General features: G+C 37.9%; 1 protein-coding gene across 1 annotated transcript in view; it reads left to right on the top strand.

Moving 5' to 3' along the window:
* Positions 1 to 550: 550 nt before the first annotated feature.
* The window catches only part of LOC145688560 (uncharacterized), a 145,566-nt gene continuing 134,584 nt past the window's right edge, over positions 551 to 11,532 (top strand). The window contains exon 1 of the mRNA XM_081762953.1: positions 551 to 1,401. Coding sequence (XP_081619079.1) covers positions 551 to 1,401 — 851 coding nt within the window. The remainder of the gene's footprint in view (positions 1,402 to 11,532) is intronic.

The raw sequence follows: 11,532 nt of genomic DNA, 5'->3' as shown, positions 1-11,532 counted from the left end.
ACTTACTTGTTCTCCCCTTATTTTCTCTGCAATTATCTTTATTTCCTCTTCTAATGGTTGAAAAATATTCTTTCTGCAATCCATTACTGGTCTCAACTTTACCTCTTTTTTGTGTATCTTCGGGAATCCTTTCATATCCGGAATTCTTCCTTTTTCATCTAATAACTTTCTAAAGCCTGCCTTCTTCGCATTCTTTATTATCTCCTCTTTAACTTCTTCTTTCATCTTTCTCTCACCTATCACCTCGTATGTCTCGTCGCATAATTCATCTAATTTCTCTTTGTACCATTTTTCTTCCATTACTTGAAAGTGTGCTTTGGAGCAGTAGTAGTAATGGAAGAAAAATGGTACAAAGAGAAATTAGATGAATTATGCGACGAGACATACGAGGTGATAGGTGAGAGAAAGATGAAAGAAGAAGTTAAAGAGGAGATAATAAAGAATGCGAAGAAGGCAGGCTTTAGAAAGTTATTAGATGAAAAAGGAAGAATTCCGGATATGAAAGGATTCCCGAAGATACTTGAAAGTGTGCTTTGGAGCAGTAGTAGTAATGGAAGAAAAATGGTACAAAGAGAAATTAGATGAATTATGCGACGAGACACACGAGGTGATAGGTGAGAGAAAGACGAAAGAAGAAGTTAAAGAGGAGATAATAAAGAATGCGAAGAAGGCAGGCTTTAGAAAGTTATTAGATGAAAAAGGAAGAATTCCGGATATGGAAGGATTCCCGAAGATACACAAAAAAGAGGTAAAGTTGAGACCAGTAATGGATTGCAGAAAGAATATTTTTCAACCATTAGAAGAGGAAATAAAGATAATTGCAGAAGAAATAAGGGAAGAACAAGTAAGTAATAGAGTTAAGAATACAGAAGAAGTAAAGAGGATGATAGAGAAAGTAGGAAGAAGAAATGAGAAAACACTGATGTTTAGCGTAGATGTCAAAGCAATGTTTCCCAGCTTAAGAAGGGATTATATTTTGAAGGTATTGGAAGAAGAAATGGAGAATAGAACAGTAAGGAAATGGAAGAAAGATAAAGTGATAAAAGCATTAAAACTGATATGGGAGAACAGTGTGTGTACGATAGGAGAAAAATTAGTGAAAATAAAGGGAGGACTAAGTATAGGATCGAAATTAAGCCCAGTGTTATCAGAAATTGTGATGAATAAATGGGAAGAGAAAGTTAAAGAAGAAGGAGGCGAAAGACTGATTATGTTTTGCAGGTATGTGGATGATTGTTTAGGTATTTGGAAAGGAACGAAGAGACAATTCGAGCAATTTGTGAGAAGGATAGAAGATAAAGAAAAAGGAATAAGCCTGGAGGTAGAATTAGAGGAAGAGGGGAAAATAAACTTTTTAGATATGACAATAAGGAAAGTAGGAGGGAAATTTGAAACAACATGGTATAGAAAACAATGTTCAGCAAGTGTTTATTGCCATAGAAGAAGTGATGTAGATGAAGAAACTAAAAGGAACTTTATTAGAAACATGGAGAGAAGGATAAGAATGATAGACAGTGATGACGAGAAGAGAAAAGAAGACATAGAACAGTTTCACAGTTTATTAATGCAGAATGGATATAGTGAGGATATATTGAAGAAGAATAGCAAGAAAGAAGAGGGCAGAAGGCAGAAGGAAGTGAGAGAAGATAGAGAAGAAGAAAAGAAAAGATGGTTCGGGATAGAGAGCATAGGAGAAAAAACGGAAGTCTTAAAAAACTTATTGAGAAAAGGAGGAGTAAGAACGTACAGAAAAGGTAGCAGAAGAATGTTAGATGCATTGCGAACGAGGAAAAGGAAGGTGACAGAGATTCAAATAAGTGATGAAGGGGTTGTATATAGAATTAAATGCAAAGAATGTGATATGAGTTATGTAGGAGAAACAGGAAAGAGGTTACAAGAAAGGATTAAACAGCACAAGGACGACGTTCGATTGAAAAGAGATAGTAACGCTATATATAAACATGTAAGGGAGACAGGACATGAAATAGACTGGGAAGGCGTAGAGGGGCTGGAAAAGGAGAAAAGAAGCATTATAAGAAAATAGAAAGAGGCAGAATGGATAAGAAAGGAAGGAAGCGAGAAACTTATGAATTGGAATAGCGGACTAAATATACATGAGGTATGGAGAAAGATATTGGATAAAACAGAGAAGAAAGAAGAGATTAAAACAGGTGTGTTGAACAACGGATAGACAATTAAAAGTTTATGTTTTTCAAAAGTGAAAGTTATTCATACACAGGTGTGCCAATTAAAAGTTTAGCTCTTAAGTGAAAGTTGATCATTAAAAGTTGCATTTGTATTAATTAAAAATTGTTAAAGGAAAGGACGAATATGATTGGTTCATGGAATACCTCCTCTCACTTTAAGAAGTATATAAGCTGTAATCTTAGAAATTGTATTTCATAATGTGTCTGATGAAGGCAAAGTTAATTTGCCGAAACTGTAACGCTATTATTTATTAGTTAATATATGCTTTGGTCAGAATTTGTCTGTTATTTTATAAAAGAAGTTCCAAAACTATTTCACTAACTTCCGATAATCCTGTTCAAAGTTGTTCCCTCAGGCTGCCTCTCTCTAACATCAAGGTGTCACTGTAGGAACCCATATAGCCAATCCTTTCCTGTTCACCCTACGTCTTCTTTAAAATTATTCTTTATTTTCATCTCTTCAGCATATGGAAATGCCACACGCCTAAGCTCTTTCGGTGTCAAGCCACAAGATACTTTACTCAGAATAAACACATAGTCTCTCAGTTCTAATTCTACATCTTTGGAAAGGACTGAATGCCTACTGATGACCGGTTTAGTATCAAATACTTTCTCAATGTTGATTCTGATATGTTGTAACATCTTCCTACTTCTCTCATCTCTTTGATGCCATCGTTCCGTATTCCATCGAGAGCATTTTGCAAAGTTTCTTGCGAATAGGAATCTTTTGTTGTTTTCCTAATGTACCTGCGCGGCATCTGTAATGAAAACTGATAAAGAATGAACTTAGAACTTGATGCGCAATATTTGAATGGGTGCGGGAATAATGCGCATTTGTGCGCACCATTACCCCATACGTGCTGTCGAAATAAACTTTATTCGCAACAATGGACATTGAGCGGCAGGGCAACCTCATCATAGAATGTTTTACAGGAAGGAACTACCTTTCGCACTATACCTACTTTAATGTCATAAATTGTAAAATGTAGCTTGTAAAATGTACCTCCTTATTTTCCATAGCTAATAAATAACAACAAACGTAGGAATTTTCTTCCGTCTCGTCTAGCTCACTCCTAATCAACACTGAACGCACTGGGTCGTGTCTGCAGTGTTTCGCCTGGAAGCACCTAGGAACCAATGCCTCACTGAATTCGCTACTGATATTCCAAATATGAGAAATTGCGGTGCGCATGATAACCCGCCGCGCACGATTTCCCCACTTTGCCCTAAGGGTGCATCAATGGTTCAAGTACAGCTTTATTCAACGTAATCACCATCAGCCGCAATAACGGCTTCAATGCGAGATAGGAACTTGTTTCATACACGAATCTGATTGTACTTGTTGATGTTGAATATTGATTGGGAAATAACGGCTCTTTAAAAATCATTTGTTTTGTAAGGTGTTTATTAGTATTCCACTCAATAATACCATGCATGCATCAGAATAGAGGATTTAGGTATGGTTATTTGGATGGATACACGGTTGGTATGATGTGATAGTTCAGGTAAAGTATAATCTAATTTTGGGTTGTCAGATTTTTGCTTAGGTGCAGAGCCGTACTCTAATACTTCTGTCTTTGCATTGCATACGCTGTCTATTCAGGGCTTGACGAAGACTTTTATAATTTCAGTCTAGCTAGCAGCATTCATTACTAATCTCCATGGAAAGAAGTTTGGTGATATGATATGTCTTTCTCTACTCACAACCGCTGAGACCATGACAATTGCGGGAAACTTAGTGTGCATAACATAACAGACATAAGAAGAATCTGCTTATAAATATCTGTCATTTCTCCTTGTCATATTTTGATCTTGATTTATTTTTATTAGAATAAAACCACAACTTGTAAGGTTCTGCGGAAGGTTAGATGTTTAATTATCTCCTTGCTTAAGAAAACGGTTGTTCCTGAGTACACGATGACATGAACAGTTCTTCTCTCATTGAACACGAATTGCATGAGTATCCTTCGGTACCAAAGTGCGAATTCTCCCATCAGACACCTTCAGATGTCTGATAATACTTGCATCAATAATGTTCTGTGCCTGCTGCATGAACTGTGGTGTCCTTGTACTGTCCTTATGTTCTTTATGACGTTTGGCTACAGGTGACACCCCTATCGAAGGCGTTCAACTCCTTCCGGACTTTGTACACGAATCAGCTATGCGCGTATTCCAGCAGCCACAGTGTCTATTAATTTCTTGTTTTAACCAAGACCCTGCCATTGATGCTCTGCAATGATAAAGCAAAAATTAATACGCATATAACTGCACTGTAAAAAATAAAAATAAAACAGCATTTACACAGTTTTAGTACAGATGTTGAGGTGGAAATATACCAAGTGTATGTTTATAAAGTGTACTTCGCATGTCCGAAAGCGTTCATTCTCCGAAAACAGTATCTAGCATGACATAGGCCTATTTAAAACATCTCTTCTTGGCAAACAGTTCGAAAACAAATTGATGACATACATCTTGCACATTTTGTACATACATCTGAGACATACTTGGACAACACAGTATCTGCAAGGGGTGAACATGTGTCATCTGGAAGTGTTCGAAGAGTGCCGATAATGTGTATACTGTCCTACTGTGTCTAAAAGTAATTTCTGTATTTTTTGCTGTGTGCAGGCGCACAATAGCGTGTCCTTAAATACGATACACACCTTGTATATAAACACTTTTTTTTTCGTTTGTAAAAGCGATGTAGCATTTGGTTCTTAATGTCTCTGTTCAGTGATTATATTTGTACATTCTGTGTACACAAATAGTTATGAAAACTGCAATACATCGAATGACGACAATATTTACGGGATGTGTACAGTACGAGAGAACAGTAACGTGATTAGCAACGCATATTCTTTGCTTATGACGTATGCTGGCCACGCTCTCTAATAACAATAACCGAGAAAAGGACGTACATTATGTGATCAAAAGTATCAGGACACTGAAAATGACAAGTTCGTGGCGCCCTCCATCGGTACTGCTGAAATTCAATATGGAGTTGGCCCACCTTTAGCCTTGATGACAGCTTCCACTCTCGCAGGCATACTTTCAATCAGGTGCTGGAAGGTTTCTTGGGGAATGGTAGTCCATTCTTCAGAAAGTGCTGAACTATAGAGAGGTATCGATGTTGGTCGGTGAGGCCTGGCACGAAGTCGGCGTTCCAAAACATCCCAAAGGTGTTCTATAGGATTCAAGTCAGGACTCTGTGCAGGCATTACAGGGATGTTGTGGTCGTGTAATCACTCCACCACAGGCCGTGCAATATGAACAGGTGCTCGATCATGTAGAAAGATACAATCGCCATTCCCGAATTGCTCTTCAACAGTGGGAAGCAAGAAGGTAATTAAAACATCAATGTAGCCTGCGCTGTCCGCTGTGAGAGTCCCACGCAAAAAAGCCCCCTCCAAGAAAAACACAATCATACGATAACACCACCACCTCCGAATTTTACTGTTGGCACTACATACGATGACAGATGACGTTCACCGGGCATTCGCCATACCCACACCCTACCATTGGGTAGCCACATTGTGTACCGTGATTCGTCACTCCACACAACGTTTTTCCACTTTTCAATCGTCCAATGTTTACGCTCCTTACACCAAGGTAGGCGTCGTTTGCCATTTACCTGCGTGATGTGTAGCTTATGAGCAGCCGCTCGATCATGAAATCCAAGTTTTCTCACCTCACGCCTGTCATAGTACTTGGAGTGGATCCTGATGTAGTTTGAAATTCTTGTGTAATGGTCTGGATAGATGTCTGTCTATTACTCTTTACGACCCTCTTCAACTGTCAGCGGTCTCTGTCAGTCCACAGACGAGGTCGGCCTGTACGCTTTTGTGCTGTACGTGTCTCTTCACGCTTCCATTTCACTATCACATCAGATACAGTAAACCTAGGGATGTTTAGGAGTGTGAAAATCTCGCGTACAGACTTCTGACACAAGTGACACCCAATCACCTGACCATGTTCGAAGTCCGTGAGTTCCGCGGAGCGCCCCATTCTGCTTTCTCACCATGTCTAATGCCTACTGAGGTCGCTGATAATAAGTACCTGGCAGTAGGTGGCAGCACAATGCACCTAATATGAAAAACGTATGTTTTTGGGGGTGTCCGGATACTTTTGATCGCATAGTGTATATTGTTGCATAGTGGAAGTGTGTACTTTATACATACTGCTCGACGTTGATGTGATAAGACACTGATTATGATTGGCCAGAGAATGCGGCAGTCTTATAGGCAGATTCCGTCTTTGATTAATGATGAATTCCGACGTAGCGAGACTACGGATTATTCCGGAAAATTGATGTCAGTGTTACATGAAGTGAAGCCGTATCCAAGGATCCCAACTGCTTCTTTACATCATAGACCAAAACGACAGAGTTATTGCTGGTCGAACAGTAAATGACTAAAGTTTGCACAACGACTAGTATTCAATCCACACGTAGAGTTTGAAGTCGTCCAGATTGTACGTACGTTTTTTTACTACTTTCACTTACTTCTTGCTAATTGAACACGCTTATTTCATGATCGCATAACGATCTACATCCCAGAGACTTCATCTCCCCCGCAGTTGCAGAAGATGAACTCTGACAACATTTTAACATTGCGTAGTTTTGGTGCACGAGGACATACGTGTCCTTTTCCTCTGTCTATCGAATAGTAGTACTTGTTGATATTGTAACGTGTGCATGGTGACTCCACGTGGTAGTACTTTCGTAAGGTCTGTCGTCTCCCGGGGCTTGTCATCTCGACCTTCTACTGTTAGGTGTTTGTATATCAAATTTAAAGTTCGTAACTTTCCTGTCTCGTAACAGCAAGTATACCCGTTAGTGACTTATTGTCACTTCTGTAGTTACAAATAAGAGAATAAATAACTAAGCATTTTTGTATAACTTCTTTTTTAAAAAAGAGAAAGTTCTTTGTTTCTTCCTGTTGTTGGGTTGACAACTCTCGGCTTAAGGAGCAGGAAACAAGGGAAGAGAACTTAATACTGGGTAGATTTTCTTCCAAACCGTTACTAACATCAGAGATAGAAATATTTAGAAGACACTACAATTACAGACCAGGAACATCATAAGTTGTGTAGAAGTAAGAAAATGTATGAATTCAATAGTGTACAATATCGTATCCAGTACATGTATTAGCTACTTTTAGTGGGAGCTAAGGAAAAGTGCTTTGATTGCTATTACTCTTCTATAAACTCCAACTTGCAAATATCGAACAAAATTAAATTCAATTCTTCTTTGATCTTGACTGCCGTCGTGAATGTGTTTATGTATGCGTGTGTGAATGTCTTAACATTGATAAATATAATTAAATGTAGCTCTACTTGATGTTTAGATGGACCAACTCTTTCTAAAGGAACAAAGGGAAAGGTTTTCAATGGCAAAATACAATTAAAGCAGACTACAGATTGTTTTGAGATGGAACCGATCGCTTTGTTGTGTATGTTAGAAACGAGCAGCGGTATATTTCTCACGTAGTCATTTTATCTCTGAGTTTCTCGCTACAAAGAGCAAACCACCGTTAAGATGTATTGCCTTCCTTTGACCGCATGCTCAAACGAAAACAAAATGAAGGAAATGCTTGTATTCAATAACACTGAAGACTAGTTCTTCACAATTTATTTAAAGGCATCAGAATTTTATTATCAATTCTGTGTTTAGAGCTTAAAAGCCTTTCTATTTTGAGAAGCTCGTGAAATTTCTAAACAGTTTTCGACGTCTGTATAAGATGTGAACCAAAATTCGCTGTGAAGGAGAGCTAGGTTAATATAGTATTGTTGCGTGTGGCGTATATATGTATATTTGACTTTAATTGAAGACCTGAATTCTACAACATCCCAAGTACACTCTGTTTCTTCGTATTTTCCGTTTTTTTTATGTTAGCATCTATGTTTTAAGGGCTATTCACTTGCATAATACCTAAATCCAAATCAAAACCTTTTTTCTTAAAAAAAAAAATCAGCTAAACAGTATAACGTGCCAAGTATAATCTTCTTGTCATTCTTCTAAAATCACAAAAGTACTCCCGTGGACTTGGGATGTTCTGCAATTCAGGTCTTCAATTAAGAGAGTACAAACTGATTTCCATAAATATTTCATTAATGTCTTCTGTGAATCCTTACAATGGGTTTATCTCAGATTATCGTTTTGCCTATTAATACGTTTTCATCCTAACAAATTGAGCCACGGTGGCCCAGTAATAGAGCTCTCACCTCTGCTGTTTGGGCTCCCTCGTTTGATTGCAGCTTGCGCCAAGTGCGGTTTGTGGCGCATAAACACTGGATGCGTGGGTTTTTATTGGGGGTTCTTTCGTTCCTTACCTCTTTATTCATCATACAATTTCGTTCATTATCATCATCATCTCCTATCTTAGCCACGGAGCATAATCATGGGACGTTAAACTAAAAAAAGTGTCCAACACGGTGACAAAAACTGTGCATGGAAGCTGTTGGTATTATTACATATTTCACATTCGAACTGTTAGAAATAAAGACACGGTATTAGAACATAAGGACTTTTTCGTACAATAAATACAAGCATGTTATCCAGATGTACAACGTTATTTGCATACTAATGTGTAATTGCTAGTATTTGATAGAATTGTCACATAGATAGCACTAGTGTGGAACTAATTACACATCTCAAATAGTATTATTCCGGAAAACTGTTACAATTTTAGATCTTGTAAAATATCTAAGAACAACTAAGTTTTATAAAATAAATAATATATCCCATACGTTGCCCTAATTTCTAAATGTTATTGCTTCAATATTACTCTAATGCCATCTGTAGGACACATCTATAAAGTATTTGAAATCTATACCTTACTGTAGAAAGAATTTATGTTCATCTGGACTATGTATAATGTTACTTACTTGCATAGACACAACTTGATGGAACCATGATGAGGAATTTTATTTCTTTAATAATCTGGTACAAACGAGGCTTGCTATCACCACGACATGGTGTATATTCAGGTTGCGGATTGAGAACAAGGCCTCTAGATATAGACGTTAGCTGCGAATATACTAAATAAGCAGCTGCGGACAGACGACAATGGGTGGTCCTCCGGCTTGGGGGTTTGGAGTGAAGAGAAGTACCTCATCCTGCAAAAAGAAGAAAAAAAAAACACTTGTTCAGAAAAATTAACACAAGTCACGGATCAGGATTGATAACTTGACACGACTTCAGCAAAGTAAAATGGACACGAGGTTTGGAAAATTTAATATGAGAAGTCTTTACAGCGCATGCGCGTTAGAAACCGTAACAAACGAGTTACGGAAATACAGGATGGACCGAGTAGGAGTTCAGAAAGTTAGATGGGAAGGAAAGGAAACACTAACGTCCAGAAATTTTACGTTCTTTCACGGGGAAGGAAATTAAAATCTTCTAGAAAGAGGGTTTTCGTTTACAAACGAATATCAACAATTAAATGTATTGACTTTGTTAATTATAGACTTCGTTTCATTACTTTAAGGGGTAGGTAGTGTCATGTTATTGTTTTAAATGCCCCAACAGAAGATATGGATGACGATACGAAAGACAGCTTTTACGGAGAAGTAGAATGAATATTTGTCCAAGTCCATGTGAACATTCTGTAAAGACATTTCAATGCGAAGGTAGGATGAGAAGATATTTTCAAATCGATTATAAGGAATGAAAGTCTACGTAAGGAGAGTAATGAGACAATGACGTTAGACTCGTGAACTTTGCAACATTCAAAACCTTATCGTGTAGAGTATAAAACTGCCACATCGCGACGTTCATAAATATACTTGGACATTAGACGGAAAAACACATAATCACGTTTTAATTGATAGAAGAAGACAGTCTAGCATAATTGATGTTCGGTCGTTAAGAGGGGGACGACTATGGCAGTGGTCACTACCTGGTAGCAGCGATAATAAGAGAGAGATTATCGTTGAATGAATGAAACTTTCAATGTCTGAAAACGGAGAGATTTCATTTGAAGAAATAAAAGAAGAGCCAAGAAGAGGAGAATGCCAGATTGAAGTGTCGAACAGATTCAATGTTTTAGAAGGTTCGGAGTGCACTAGTGTTGATGATACTTGGGTGGTGTAACATGAAGCTGCATCTTTTAAGAATAGCCTCACTGTTATCGGTCAGGAATGCAAATTTAATTTGAAACATTCCCCACATTTAACTTCAATTAAATGTTTTACGGATAGCTGAAGCAATCTAATGACATGATATATTTAATAATTATGTAAATATCTGGAACTCATAAGGCAATCTGGAATAAAAGAAAATCTGATATCCAAAACTATCCTTTATAAAATAGCAAAACTTGATAACAACAACTTTTAACAATAACTAAATTTAGTTGAAATCCATCTCTGAATAAAATTGAATGTATATATATATATATATATATATATATATATATATATATATATATATATATATATATATATATATATATATATATATATAATAGTACTATAAAGGACTAATTTATAATGAAATACATTTAATCAATTCATTTAACCATTTGACGAAAAAGCAGATTTGCCTTACATCTCAATTTCAATCCGCACGTAACGTAAGTCATGAACATTAATCTCATGGACATAACAAATACAGTACTTTTTCAACTCACTCGATATTTTATAACAAGAGCAATCTCTTGGCATCCAACAACTTAAATAATACTTATTATATCTGATATTAACTTCAACACCTTATCCTTATTTTAAACTGTTTCCGACCGTTTGATACTAGTTTTCAAATGACGCCTGTAATCGAACATTCGAATTACGGCAGAAATAATTCTTAATCTCGCCACAATTGGCACTAAAAGCTTTAGTGGTTTGGGTACAAAACCTCGCGGCGACAACCTCGCGGACCAAAACCTCGTCTGGCCAAAACCTCGCCTCCCAAAACCTCGCGGCCCAAAATCTCGCCGGGCCGAAACCTCGCCTGGCCAAAACCTCTCCGCCCAAAACCTCGCGGGCCAAAATCTCGCCTGGCCAAAACCTCGCCGCCCAAAACCTCTCCGCCCAAAATCTCGCGGGGCCAAAACCTCGCCTGGCGAAAACCTCGCCACCCAAGACCGCGCGGGCCAAAATCTCGCCGGGCCAAAACCTCGCCTTGCCAAAACCTCGTCTTCCAAAACCTCGCGCCCCAAAATATTGCCATACCCAAAATCTCGCCTGACCGAAACCTCGTTGTAATGATCTCGCGACACAGAATCTCGCCTGTTCTAAATTAAGTGAGACGTAGCGTCGCCTGGGAAGAAATGTCGTCAGGATAAAACCTCTTCACGACGATTTCTTCAATGTAGAATGTTCTATA

This window comes from Thermobia domestica, chromosome 6 (genome assembly GCF_964235325.1).
Source record: "Thermobia domestica chromosome 6, izTheDome1.hap1.1, whole genome shotgun sequence".
Classification (NCBI taxonomy): domain Eukaryota; kingdom Metazoa; phylum Arthropoda; class Insecta; order Zygentoma; family Lepismatidae; genus Thermobia; species Thermobia domestica.
The sequence above is the reverse complement of the archived record's forward strand: the minus strand, read 5'-3'. Positions and strand labels throughout refer to the sequence as shown.